The 15198-nt window shown below is 41.2% G+C and overlaps 1 protein-coding gene across 10 annotated transcripts in view; it reads right to left on the bottom strand.

Moving 5' to 3' along the window:
* The window catches only part of PHC3 (polyhomeotic homolog 3), a 395745-nt gene that overhangs the window by 324970 nt on the left and 55577 nt on the right, over positions 1-15198 (bottom strand). For 6 of the 10 annotated variants that reach the window (XM_081955583.1, XM_081955577.1, XM_081955580.1 and 3 more), the window contains 4 exons: positions 13895-14009; positions 9637-9787; positions 9309-9540; positions 547-6421 (listed from right to left, as the gene is read on the bottom strand). In XM_081955583.1, coding sequence (XP_081811709.1) covers positions 6267-6421; positions 9309-9540; positions 9637-9787; positions 13895-14009 — 653 coding nt within the window. In that variant the 3' untranslated portion in view covers positions 547-6266. Of the gene's footprint in view, positions 1-546; positions 6422-9308; positions 9541-9636; positions 9788-13894; positions 14010-15198 lie in introns of those variants that run through there. The other 4 variants (XR_014175581.1, XR_014175582.1, XR_014175583.1 and 1 more) reach the window with 4 other exon arrangements.

Below are 15198 nucleotides of genomic sequence, written 5' to 3'. Positions count from 1 at the left end.
CCGCTCCCCAAATGCCGGTAGTCCTTGACTTACAATCACAATTGAGTCCAAAATTTGTGTTGTTAAGCAAGACATTTGTTAAGTGAGTTTTGCCCCACCTTATGACCTTTCTTGCCACAGTTGTTAAGTGAATCACTGCAGTTAAGTTAGTGCCAAGGTTGTTAAGTAAACCTGGCTTCCCCATTGACTTTGCTTGTAAGGAGGTCACAAAAGGGGATCATATGACCTTGGGACACAGCAGTTGTCGTAAATATGAGTCAGTTGCCAAGTGTTTGAATTTGATCATATGACCACGGGGAAACCTTAGACGGTCGTTAAATGTGAAAACGGTCGTTAAATAACTTTTTCCAGTGCTGTTGTGACTTTGAATGGTCACTAACTGAATTGTTTGTAAGTCTGAGGAATACCCCCAATGGGAACAGTCCATTAAATTGAGGTCTTGCTACCTTCTATTGTATAAGGATTGCATTTTTGTGCAGTTAACTCTTACCAGGCTTATTTGCAAGAAGATATTAAAGGATCTGTTTTTTTGTTTAAATATATATATACATATATATATATATATACACAGGGATTTTCATTCTACAAGGAAAGTACACTTTAAAAACTGGTTTCCACAATCCTGTTCAAAAAGAGTGAAGCAATTGTAACCAGGACTTACTTTATCACAGGGATCCCCAGCTCCTGGGCTATGATCCACTAATGGGCTGTGGCCAATTTGGGATTGGGCTGCACGAGTGGCAACTCGCAACTCAACTTGCACGAGCAGTGGGCCAGTGGGCACTCTTGCGCGCGCCTGCTTGCCTACTGCTTGTGCAAATTGAGCAAGCTGTCCCACCGCTCACACGGCCCAGTTCCTCTCCCTCTCCAGCCAGACCACCAAACTGCAAAGGCTGGGGACCTCTGCTCCCCTCTGGCTTCTCTGCCTCTCCTCTCACCCCAGCCTGCCAGCAGGAGGTGAGTGGGTGGGCTTTATTGCGTTCCAGGCATTTCCCACCCAGACAGCAGGCTGCATTTGCAATGGTGGAGATGTTTGGGGAAGGCAGCAGGGGAATGGGGGGGGGGGGAATGGCAGAGGAGCTCCTTTTAAGCCACTGGAAAAGATATCCAATCCAACTTTTGTGTGTGTGTGTGTTTGTTTGAGAGTGAGTGAGAGAGGGAAGGGGGTAGGAGAGATAGTCCAACCCAACTTGTGTGTGTGTGTGTGTGTGTGTGTGTGTGTGTTTGTGTTTGAGAGGGGGAGGAAGGGATAGAAAAAACAAATGCTGTCGTCTTAAATTGGAACTGAGCATGCCTGGCTGTGGAATTCTGGGAGTTGAAGTCCACAAGTCTAAAAATATTTGAAATCCACCACTGTGTCAGTGTCTCACCAGCCATAAACCTCACCGCACGTCACTGCTGCCTAGGTAGTCCTCACGTTACAGCAGTAATGGTCCTTGCCTGTGAAAGTCGTCTAACACATGATGTTTTGTAAATCAGGTTCACACACATGACCAATTTTTAGGACCTTTTTTTTGCGATGACTATTAAGCAGCTGCTGCACCTCAATGGCTGCCACAGTTGTTAAGCCACAATCAGTAAGCAAAACACTGCTTGGTTTTGCTGGAAATGCTGGTTTTCAGCAAAATTACTGTAAAATGCAGTGATGTGACAGGGGGATGCTGCAAATAGCGGTAAAAGTGGCCCATCCGATTGCACCCAAAATGCAATCATGGTCATGTGATACACTGGGGATAACCTCACCATCAAAACTTCGAATCCAGATTGTTAAGTATCTCCAGAGAGATCTGTTGTAATGACCACTGCTAAGTGACTGGTTGTAAGTTGAGGACTACCTGCAATGTATTCCTTTCCACGAAAAACTGCAACCTGAAAAGAAGCCGCATAAGCCGGAAAGTTTTCTAGCTGTCCTGTGTTCGAGTCTATGAGATGCAGTTACGTTCAGCATTAGTGGACAGGTGCTATGCCAGTCAGGGAAACTCATCTTTTCCCACCCACTCCTTGCCATACTACTACAAGTAGTAAAGAACACTACTATTATTTTCTAAATGGTCCCTGAACTATTACAAACAACCTTTCAGGGGATCCTAAGAACTAAAGTAGAATTAGAAAAACTAGCAACAAAATTCAGTGTCTTGTATACATTCAGACGTTTTTGTCGTGGGATGCAACAACTCGGATGAGGCAACTCTGTTACAACAACCCTTGTGCCCCGGGAGTTATTCTGCAGACACCTACAGCAACAGCCCCAATTTGCCAAAATAAAACAAAAATAACTAATGATCCCTTGGTGCACTTTTATGAGGAGACTGCTGACGTATCATGAAATGAACTTAAGAAACAGGACATTGCTAGAAAGAGAAGGGGGGAAAATATCCCTCAGGCAGACAAAATCTAAAATGTTCCCTCCTGCAATTAACCCCTTGCTTTTTATTTGACAAATTGCCTAAAGAAAATTGATAACCTTCCAAATAAGGGCTCTCACTGTTGACTGTGTTCAGACAAGTCACAGGGAATTCAGCTTGCACAATTATTTCTATGCAGCCTCCAACATCAGCCCCCACGGAAATTGCAGTGAAAAATGCTGAAAGCAAACACAAAAGCATCCTAATTGGAGGCAATCCAAAAAGCTTTCTTCAAAACAACTCCCTCCCAAGCAGGAAGCTGCCTAGACAGAGGACAGCAAATTCTGCCCTTTTACTAACTCAGGACTAAATTCTGCATGCAGGGGAAAATGGAACTGGAATTTTTGTTGAGCTACAAGATTATCCCCTCCCCATGGATGGCAAGCGGAGGGGGAAAGGATTGTATGCAAACACAGGTAGTCCTTGACTTATGACCACCACTGAGCCCCAAAATTGTGTTGCTCATCAAGACAATCATTAACTGCCAAATTTGTCATCTGTTATAACCTTTTTGGACAAAGTTGTTAAGTGGATGACTGCAGTGGTTAAACAGCAACATGGCTGTTAAACGGATCTGGCTTCCCCATTAATTTTGCTTTTTCAGAAGGTTGCAAAATCACGTGACCCCAAGACATTGCAAGTGTCACAAATACATGCCGATTACTAAGGGTCTGATGATCACATGACCATGGGGATATTGCGACAGTTGTAATTGGTGAAAATGGGTCATAAGTCACCTTTTTTTTCCCAGTGCTATTGATGGTTTTAAGTTGAGGTCGACTACCTGTGGGGTCCTCAGTAGCCAGACAATTTGATCTGAAAAAGTGTTTACCACGTCCTCAATGCAAGAGGAAGGAACCAGGCCTGTCAAATTATCCAGATTTGGATAGGTCAGATGCCAATCACTCGGATGGTAATGCTTCGGTGTTTTTTCAGCAGTTGTCTGCAATCTGTCAAATTCTTTTCATGGGGATTAAGCTAGAACAAAATCCATTTTCCCCCCCTCATGGACAGAATCCTTTGTGCTTCTCTTCATATCCTGCATTCTTCAGAGGAACAATACTACTACTGACTACAGAAGAGTAATACCATAATCCTCTTTAGAAAATTACTGTTAAGGTGATAACATTGTGCAGCTAACGAAAGTCAAGTGTGCATTTGGGTTAAAATATATAATACTTATCATACTACTATGAATATGAAATTGTGCTCTGCCGACAACTACAGAACATGCAAAAAAAAATTAAAATGCTGTAGCATTTAGATATTTAAAATATAAACATTAAAAAAAAAGTCATTCACAAAACTAAATCAACCCGATACTCAACTCGGTAAAATTTAAATCGTTTGCTAAAAGTGATTTATAAATCAGCATGTGTGTTCTCTCTAATTTAGTCCTTTAGAGGATCCCACTCTTAAATTCTTTAAAGTGAATGGGATCAAAGTGGCTATTTTTGTTTGGAAGCTCAACAAATGGGGCCAAATTTGTAATTCTGCTTTGGCGTAAGTTCCCTTCACAAAGCTACCTTTGTTCCTAATAGTTGCTCATAATCTTTGCTTGGCTGAAAACAAATTGTCAGATTTTTGCTACATAGCCAGAAGGCCTTGCTGTATGAATAATGTAATCATAGTAAAAGTTGAGAATTGGAGAATAATGCAATAATATATTTGATTCCCCCCCCCCCCAAATATGGACATGTTTCAACAACAGCAGTTAACTTTCTTAAGTTATACAGAAATGGATTGCTTTGAGCTTCCAATAACCTTCAATATTAATCTGTCAATATGTAAACAGCCAGGAATCCTTCTGAAAGTATTCCAAAATACCAGATATGGAATCAGTAAAATGCTGTTTAAGCCTTAAGTGCTCTTGCTAGTTCTAAATAACTGTCAATCAATCGAAGTAATAAGCATTTTTTTCCTAATAATTCTCTAATCAAATAAAGATTTTTTTTTGAGATTTATAACTGTAATACTATTTATCACCAGGATGATACCCATGTAGTTCCTAACCTTCTATCAGTCAGTGAAAGACGCATGAGCAGAGTGATTATTTGCTCCCCATCCAGACTGATTTTGGGAGTCTTCCAGTTTCACAATTTTAGGACCTCCAATAGGCAGGAAGGAAATAAATGAAAAATCACTTTATCCATTTTGAAAGATACTTTCAGTGGAATAACCATAACCAGGTATCTTTGCTAGTACTGAAGAACTAACTACAGTAGCTTTCTTTAAGTTCTTCCCAAGAAACAAATCTGTATTAATTATATTATACTGAAGTCTACCTATGTCAGAAATGAATATAGACCTTATCAGACCTTATGGAAGATTTACATTCAATTATATAGAGGCTTCCTCTGACCTGGTCATCCCTAGCTAGAGCTGATGGGAACTGTAGTTCCCTGGAGAGTTCTGAATCGGAAGAAATCTGCTACAAGGAATTTCTTTTCTGCCATAAAGGTCACCCTTCTCAAGCGTTATCTTACCCAAGAAAAATCAATGGTGTGCATGGCTGATCAAGCCCTATCATGGCAATAAGATCTTTTGGTTTATAGTGCAAAATATTAAGCAGACGCAGAGGGCAAACACCTGACCACTTGCTAATAATACTTTGGTGCCATTGATTTAGGATCCTCGTCACTGTGATGGTGACCAGTTTCTGCAGATAACACTGGGTTGTGAGAAAACGCTAAGAGCTGAAACCAAAGTAATTTCAACCTGTGCTTCTTCCAATAACATCCCTAACAGGAAGGAAGGAAGGAAGGAAGGAAGGAAGGAAGGAAGGAAGGAAAGAAGGAAGGAAGACACAAAAGACAGATGGAAACAAAGCACAGTAGCCATTATACTTCTTTAAAATCTACTCTATCAGAGCTGCACACTAGCATATGGATGAAGGGTGCCTCTACTCTAGGGATTGGACAGATGAGTGTCAACTCCTTTGGTCTACATGAACCAGCAGCAAAGGCAAAAAGACAGTAACATAATGCCCTCTTCAATACACAGCATCATACAAAGAGATAATGTATGTGCTTTTGTTAACCGTGTCCTGCAGCTATACTACTGCATGCATCATACTCACTATGAAGCTCCACCCTTTCCTATCTCCCCATTGACTAAGGGGGGGGCGGGAATCTAAACATTGATGGGGGTTCTGCTTAAACTGGCAAGGAGGGCACACGTGATCTGTAAGATCAAAGTGTCTATGGCAATGGTGGAAGGTTTGCAGGATTCCCAAAATATGACATATGTTTACAGCAAAGCTTCCACGCTTAAAGGAAATGGTATCATGGTGATTGAGCTGCAGGATTAAGGGAGAAGAGAAGGTGAACTACAGGTTCTCTTCAAACCATAGGCTCAAGATTAACTGAAATCCAATGAGCACAATTAAATGCATAGCATTTTACCATAGTCAATGCTTCCACAGACTCTGTGGACTCTTCTGTTAATCCGTATTTGCAAAAGCTTTCTATAAAGGAAAAAAAAAGTGTATAGAAACACAATGTAAAACTGTAATCAAGGTTATATATTCAAAAGAAGCTTAATTCTTGTAATTGCCTTTTTTTTTTTTTGGAATAAGCATCACCCATAACATTTTACATACATTTCTTAGAGCTTCCCCCTGACTCTACCTCACTCAGGTTTGGACTAATATTTTTTTTTAAAAAAACCAGCACAGCTTATGCTTCCTGAATAGCTGGAAAGTTTTGAAAGTTCATTATTAAAAATGTTCCTCCGACAGTTTTTATGTGGAAAAAAAAATGCTTAGCAAAGCAAAGCAGTAATCATTGCATCGAACACTGAGATGTTGGCTTATTACTTTACAAGTCAATTTAAAACTGTGGGTTAAACCTTGGTTTTCCACTACAGTTCCTTCAGAGAGTTGATCCGTGCACAGATTTTTAGTGCAGGTCCTAGCTTAATATTCATCGCGCTCATGAGATGATCCTCTTTTAATAAGAGAAGAGCCTGCCCATCAATCTCTTGGGCTCGAAATTCATCAGCAATATCTTGACAACCTGCAACAGACAACAAACATTACTAAGAAAGGAAGGCAGGGATGCCTTGAAATGAGGGACCAGAGGATATCCTTTATAACTGTGTAACCTGGATACGATCCCAAGAGATATTGGAGCAGAACCATTTTGTAACTTCCATCAAGAAGCACCAAGGGATTATTTGGAATGTTTAGTAGCATTAGCACTTACATATCGCTTCATAGTGCTTTACAGCCCCTCTCTAAACAGTTTACAGAATCAACATATGGCCCCCAACCATCTGGTTCCTCATTTTACTGATCTCGGAAGGATGGAAGACTGAGTCAACATAAAATGGAAACTTAAGTAGAGGAAGGTGGGGAAATACTGACATATGTTTGTTTATATCATAACATTTTATCTTCCTGTTATATGCTATTAGATAGCACGCAGTACTGCAATGGAAATTTACCATATTTTTTGGAGTATAAGATGCACCTTTCCCACCAAAAAAAAGAGGCTGAAAATCTGGGTGTGTCTTATACATTGAACATAGCATTTTTTGCCTCCCGAAAAACACACCCGCTTCACAAAAATAGACATGCAGAGGGTTTGGGAGGGCTGCAAAGTGCTCCTGGGGGCTGGGGAGGGCAAAAACGAGCAAAAAAACCAGGCCGTTTTTTCCTCATTTTTGTCCTTTCCAGCCCCTAGAAACACTTTGCAGGCACCTCAAACTCTCTGCATACCCCATTTTTCACTAAAAAATGAGGCATGCAGAGGGCTTGGGAGGTCTGGAAAATGCACAAACTTTTTTTTAAATTTACCTCTTCAAAATTTTGGTGCGTCTTATACTCCGATGCATCTTATACTCCAAAAATATGGTATTTATTGTTCACATTTTTAAACCACAACTCTCTCCCTCAAAGAGTGCAAAGGTATCTAAATGCAAAAGAAAAAAGTCCCACAATATTATACCATGTTTTCCCCAAAATAAGACTGTGTCTTATATTATTTTTTGCTCCAAAAGATGCATTGGGGCTTACTTTCTGGATAGGTCTTATTTTGGGGGAAATACGGTACTAATTGTGTCCTCCTGGGTGATGATTTTAACTGGGGCTTATTTGGGGGGTAGGACTCATATTATGAGTTGTGAGTTGTGAATGAGCATCCTGAAAAATCATGTTGGGTCTTATTTTCCGGTTGGGTCTTATTTTCAGGGAAACAGTGTAATTAAATTTATAATCTAAAGGCGGCAATTAGGAGTACTGTTAATCACATACCGTATTTTTCGGAGTACAAGACAAACCGGAATATAAGACGTACCAAGGTTTTGAAGAGGCAAATTTTTTAAAAAAAGGTTTTGCACTCTGCAAACCTCTCCAAAACGGCCTGTTTTCATGAAAACAGGCCCGTTTTTTTTTCTTCCAAAAAAAGGGCATGAATAGCCGTTAGGAGGCCTGTAGAATGCTCCTGGGGAGGGGAGGGAGCCAAAAACGAGCAGAAAATGGCCCGTTTTTCACATAAATGGGCCATTTTTTTGTCAAAAAAGGGCATGGATAGCCCTTAGGAGGCTTCCAGAGTGCTCCTGGGGGCTGGGGGGGGGGGGGGGCAAAATTAAGCAAAAAACGGCCAGGTTTTGCTCATTTCTGCCCTCCCCAGCCCCCAGGAGCACTCTGGAAGCCTCCTAAAGGCTCTGCCCGGCCGTTTTGGTGAAGGGGTTGGGATTTCGGGAGGCAGAAAATGCTGTATTCAGTGTATAAGACACACCCAGATTTTCAGCCCCTTTTTTGAGGAAAAAGGTGCATCTTATACTCCGAAAAATACGGCATTTCCTGCTGATTATCAAACTCTCTAGATCTACCTAGTATTCACTTTAAAAAAAAATCAGAACCTTGTGTGCTGCAAAGAAAACCACTAACCTCAAGAACAATGAATGTTTATATATAAATACTATATATATATATATATATATATATATATATATATATATATATATATATATATATATATATATATATATATATATATATATATTTCTTCTATACTTTTTCTTTTCCTTCTTATATTCTTCTTAGCTTGCATTAGTTTTTCATCTTTGTGCTTCTCAACTTTAACAAAGAGTTTTGTTATTATAAATTATTGTATGAAAACGAACACCCTCTATGAATGTGCAACCCCATAAGGCTTCACATGGACCACGGAGTCATTCTTTTAAAATAAAATGGTGTTGGGAATACATTCCGGGATTTTTGATAGCCTTACTGTATGGCAGATGAGTTATGACAGAATGCAGAAGATACAGACAGTCTGCCATCCTGTTATGTCACCTGTCACACATGCAAATTATTCTTGTGGAATCTGGGAAAAGAACCAGAAAGAGAGTTTTCACACACAAGCAAGTCTTCTCAAAATATTCTGAAAGTAAATTCCAGATATATCACATGCAATAGGCTGTACATCCGACATTTCCCCAATGTTTTTGCAACGAAGTATGGACCTCATATACAGGTAGTCCTCGACTTACAACAGTTCATTTAGTGACGGTTCAAAGTTACAACAGCCTTGAAAAAAGTGACTTAGGACTGTTTTTTTGCACACTTATGACTGCTACAGCACCGCCCCATGGACACATGATCAAAATTCAGATGCTTGGCCAATCGACTTGTATTTATGGCGGTTGCAGTGTCTTGCAGTAGTGTGATCCCCTTTTGCGACCTCCTTACAAGCAGAGCCAATGGGGAAGCCAGATTAATTTAACAACCGTGTTACTAACAACTGTGGCACATAAAATGGGGCAAAATGCACTTAACAAACGTTTCACTTTGCAACAAAAAATTTGGGCTCAAAGGCGATCGTAAGTCGAGGACTACCCATATTCCCTTCCCAGCGAGCCTGTCTTAGCAAATTGAAACAGATTTCTGCTGCGTACCAGGTAATGAACGGATGAAGGCCCAGACATCTTCGACGGTCCACCCCGATGGGACCGACTGCATGGCTGGCGACAAATCCATGTTGTCAGCTGTTTTCCGAATTCTCAGTTCCCTAAGTTCCCGCTCCCTTTCTCTCTCGCTTTGCCTTCGCAGGCGAGTGGTCATGGCAACTGGCACGCTGTCTTCCTGAGAGGCCAAGTCTTCTTCTGCAGATGGATAAGTAATTGGTAGCTGGAAAATGCAGTACAGACAAACCACAGTATAACCATTTTCCTTTGCGACTCTTGTTAAAAGGACACCGTGGAGTTCAATTAGTATTCTACAGACCTGTCGAAGGAAGTGTTCCCTTGGAGCTCCATCAGAGCCACTGGGACGCCGCCCTCGCCGCCCAAGAGCTGGATTATCTGGACTACGGCTCCAACGGCTGCTCTTGTCTGATGAATATAATCCAAATTTCTTACCACAGCTCACATTATACCTAGATGCAAATGACAAAACGGTATGCAATCATTATTACAATGCTTCTACAATGAAGTTGTGACTGTTCCAATACTGGAAGTTTTTAAGAAGAGATTGGACAACCGTTTGTCTGAAATGGTATAGGGCCGGGATGGCGAACCTATGGCACGCATGCCACAGGTGTCACGTGGAGCCATTGGTCAGGGCACGTGAGGCGTTGCCCTGTCAGCTGGCCAGCGCCCATGCGCGCGCTGGCCAGCTGAGTTCAGCCTTTTTTAAAGCCATTTTTCGCCCTCCCCAGGCTCCTGAAGCTTCCGGAGTGCAAAAAAACAGCCATATGGGCAAACTGGAAGTTCGGGAATGGACTTCCGGTTTGCTCTTAGGGTCGTTTTAAGCCCTCCAGAGGCTTCAGAGAAGCTTCAGAAGCCTCCGGGGGGCATATACCGGCCCTACGAGCAAACCGGAAGTGATTTCCGGTTTGCTCGTAGGGTGCTTTTTAGCCCCCCCCGGAGGCTTCAGGGAAGCCTCCTAAAGGTCCCTGAAGCCTCCGGAGGGCTTAAACCGGCCCTACGAGCAAACTGGAAGTGACTTCCAGTTTGCTCGTAGTGTTCTTTTGAGTCCTCTGGAGGCTTCAGGGAAGCCTCCTAAAGGTCCCTGAAGTCTCTGGAGGGCCTGGGGGAGGCTGTTTTCACCCTCCCCAGGTCCTATAAAGCCTCTGGAGCCTGGGGAGGGCAAAAAAAGCATGCAAAAAATGGGGGATAGCGCCTCTCAAGCGTGCACGCACACTGGGGGGGGAGTCACGTGTTACATTATGGGTGCTGCATGCCTGCGCATGACCTCCCCTGCGCTCCCCCCCTTTATGGCACGCGAGGCAAAAAAGGTTCGCCATCGCTGGTATAGGGTTTCCTGCCTGAGCAGGGGGTTGGACTAGAAGACCTCCAAGATCCCTTCCAACTCTTCTATTCTATGTCAGGGTTCCAAGTAACACCCCCAATGAAAGAAACTTTGTAAAAGATGGCTTCCAGTCTGACATTGTATTGTGTTCTGTTCTATTCTATTCTATTCTATTCTATTCTTGAAATTGAGGATAGAGTGCCTTTAGTCTTATCACAAAAACATGTTAAGATTCAGTGATAACTTGTAGTCCAAATAAATAATGTATGTTTCGATACTCTGGATGAAATACACACAACCATGCATATCCTGGAAGTAATTTACTCACTCCCTGTTATGGCTTTAACTCATGCAGTCACTTCATTGCAAAATATATTCACAAATTTGATTTGAAATGTTTATATTAAACGCTCTGTGTGCAGGCACACACACACTTCTTTTATAGCCTGCATTTCCCCCAAAGGTTCGCTGTGGCTAATACAGTGTTTTTTAAAATTTAATTTTATTCTTGCAATTCCCACCCATGAGATAGATTGGAATGAGAGAGTGATTGGTTCAAAAATCTGGCTGAGGACAGGCTAGAAACTGTATTTCTCCATTCCTCGTCTGTCCTTGGTGGAGATTTATCACTTTTGATTGTTTATAACGATTCTTCAATGATGAAGTTTTAAAATGTATCAACTGAATATCACTACAATTTAAAAAGAGCTTTGTTTTTTCCTATTTAATATTGCTTAGGTTGAACAACCTGTTCCTTTTTTTGTTTTAATTGCTTTTGACGTACAAAGAATCATTTCCCCAATGAACATGATCTCTAAGAATGAACATGATCTCTAAGAATGTGGGTTGGACAGCATCACCACCAGATGCATTCGTAACTGGCTGACCAACCGCACTCAACGTGCAGTCCTCAATGGAACTGCATCTACATGGAGGGAAGTATGCAGTGGAGTACCCCAAGGCTCTGTTTTAGGCCCAGTACTCTTCAACATCTTCATCAATGATTTGGATGAGGGAATAAATGGGGAACTCATCAAATTTGCAGATGACACCAAGCTGGCAGGAATAGCCAACACTCCAGAAGATAGGCTAAAGATACAGAAGGATCTTGACAAACTTGAACATTGGGCACTATTGGGCACTATGTAATAATATGAAATTCAATGGTGAAAAGAGTAAGGTTTTACATTTAGGCAACAAAAACGAAATGCACAGGTACAGTATAGGTGGTACCTTGCTCAACAGTAATAACTGTGAAAGGGATCTTGGAGTCCTAGTGGACAACCATTTAAATATGAGCCAGCAGTGTGCAGCAGCTGCCAAAAAAGCCAACACAGTTCTAGGCTGCATCAACAGAGGGATAGAATCAAGATCACATGAAGTGTTAATACCACTTTATAATGCCTTGGTAAGGCCACACTTGGAATACTGCATTCAGTTTTGGTCGCCACGATGTAAAAAAGATGTGGAGACTAGAAAGAGTGCAGAGAAGAGCAACAAAGATGATTAGGGGGCTGGAGACTAAAACATATGAAGAACGGTTGCAGGAACTGGGCATGTCTAGCTTAAGAGAAAGAAGGACTAGGGGAGACATGATAGCATTGTTCCAATATCTCAGAGGTTGCCACAAAGAAGAGGGAGTCAAACTATTCTCCAAAGCACCTGAGGGTAGAACAAGAAGCAATGGGTGGAAACTAATCAAGGAGAGAAGCAACTTAGAACTGAGGAGAAATTTCTTGACAGTGAGAACAATTAATCAGTGAATGCCCCAACACTGGAAGTCTTTAAGAAGATGTTGGATAGCTATTTGTCTGAAACGGTATAGGGTTTCCTGCCTAGGCAGGGGGTTGGACTAGAAGACCTCCAAGGTCCCTTCCAACTCTACTATTGTATTGTATTGTATTTTCAACATATAATTGTTCTCTAAAGTTGTTTATTGTGTTATACGCTTCTGATTAAATACAATTGATTAAGAAGCTTAAAAATCTGAAGGGACAGAAGAAAAAAAATCTGAAAAAAGAAAAAGAATCCATTTGAATGGACGAAAGTTTGCAAATTCACCTCAGTAAAACTTTGGAGGCAGAAACTTTATAGAAATTTATTGGCTTTATGAGCAGAAGAGTTATAGAAAGCGAGAGAGAGAGCGAGGGAAGGCGGGAGGGAGAGAGATTATTGAACTATTTTATATAATGGACAACTTTTTCTTTGAGCTTATACTCCTTTGATACAAGGATAGGTATTCATCTGTTCCAGTGTATAAATAATATTTCTGATTTCCAAGCTTCTTTTTAAAATATATATATACCCAACCAGTGCTGGGATTCAGTCAGTTCGCACCTATTTAGGAGAACCAGTTGTTAACTTTCTAAGCAGTTCGGAGAACTGGTTGTTGGAAATCTTATTTTGTTTTTTCCCACTTTACAGGGCTAATCCTGTAAGGAAGGCAGGAAGGAAACATTCTGGTGTTGTTTTTAGCCTAATCTTTATTGCCCTGCTTACAGAAACTGCCTCTCTGGTTAACCCTTATTAGATTGTAACAGAAGGTGAAGCGTCCATTCACGTGAGTGACGTTGAGTTGGCCATGCCCACCCAATCACATGACTACTGAGCCCCGCCTACCCAACTAGTCATTAGAGCAGTTAAATTATTTGAATCCCACCACTGTACCCAACCATTTAATAACATATCCTTATGGATGAAACAAGCAAATCCTTTACTCAGGATCATCCCAGCGAGTACTTTTGTTTGGGACTCATCTGATTTAGTGTCAGGGTTCCAAAGGATGCCCTAACTAAATCATGAGCCTCGAGCCAAGCTTCAAAAGAAATCCAATTATTTATTAGGAGCTTCATGTTGGCACGTTCCCAAGTGAAGCCAGGTCTGACCCACGTAATTTATGTCCCCAATCATGACTGTTTTCCCCTCCCCCCCAGGGTGTGTCATCAATCACATTCAACAACGGGGCAATTTCCCCGGTTGTAGAGATCACTCCCCTCCTGCCACTATAATTAACCCTGGGATACAGCCTTGAGAGAGATAAGTCTGGAATGTGCATCTGTCTTTTGCTGCCAGTGCCGTTTCATCAGTTTTCCACCCCCAACCCCCATGGCAACCTGAGAGCAGGCCAGGGATCCTTTGCAAGCTGACATTTAATACATAAGAATTTGATTCCAAATCGTGCGCTGTATTCATGGCTTTTACAATCTCTAAAATGATAACTAATGAAGAATACCTCTTAGCGCAGGACATGGTGCAGAACCGTTTCGACCTCAGGAACTTGTTCGCGTACCCCATTTTGCCACAAAATTCACACTTGAGAAGATCTGTCTCCATCTCATCCAGTCCCTCTAAAGGAAATAGCAAAATAACTGCAGTGAGTTTGTGCCATTCCATTGCAACAGAAGAGTTTGAAAGGCTCAAGTCTTGGGGAATTGTACGCCAAAATGATCTGGCAACTCTGAAAAGCTAGTAGTCACGAGGAAGGCCTTTCCTTATGATTGAAAACCTTTCTTGATTTAAAGACAAATCAAGAACATAGCACTAGTTCTGCAAGATTAAGATCAAATAATAAAAAAAATTCTATCCATTGTGGACCATCTCACCCTAGGAACCACATACATTATTACAATTAACCTCATTAATTGTGAAAATATTCACAATGAACATTAGAAATCAAAGGTGTTTTTGTGCAATCAAACCATATGTCCAGCCTGCCTAGTTCCATCTTTTTTAAAATATCAGCAGCTCACCATCAGAAATATAGGTGTTACTGAGTATTTAATACTTAGTTAATGACAAGTATTACTTAATTAATGACACCCTAACAACTGTTGGAACTTGCAATACCGCTGAACAAGTGGTGCTGACAACTGCTTCTATAAGTCCCAGCTGCTGTAACGACCCCATGATCATTATTTGCGACCTTCCTTTCTAGCTTCTCACAAGTAAAATCAATGGAAAAGCGTCAGAAGTCATGATCACATGACATCCTTAACACAACAACCTATACAGCCCTCATTTAATGATGGCGATCACTGACAATTGACATTGTTCAGCAAGGACGACCTGTAACTTCCTATTCGGTAACCAAATTCTTTTAAACTGAACATCAGAGGTTTTAATACCAAGACCATCCATGTATAGAGCAATAGCAACAGCACTTAAACTTACCGGTATATACTGCTTCACAGTGCTTTACAGCCCTCTCTAAGTGATTTACGGAGTCAGCCTATTGCCCTCAACAATCTGGGTCCTCATTTTACCAACCTTAGAAGGATGGAAGGCTGAGTCAACCTTGATCCGGTGAGATTTGAACTGCCAAACTGCCGGCAGTCAGGAATTAGCCTGCAGTACTGCATTCTAACCCCTATACCACATGGTATATGTTATTTGATTTTACTCTCTAGTGTCTAGTACACAAAAGCAGGTACATTGTGTTGTTCTATGCGTTATAGCTTGAAATTGTATGGCTTTTGATCCTGTAAAGCCATATATATTTTAGCAATAATAAAAGAGTTCCTACATATGCAGGTTTAC

This window comes from Natrix helvetica (genome assembly GCF_964273705.1).
Source record: "Natrix helvetica genome assembly, chromosome: 5".
Classification (NCBI taxonomy): domain Eukaryota; kingdom Metazoa; phylum Chordata; class Lepidosauria; order Squamata; family Natricidae; genus Natrix; species Natrix helvetica.
Note: the sequence above shows the minus strand (reverse complement) of the source record. Positions and strands in the feature narration are given on the sequence as shown.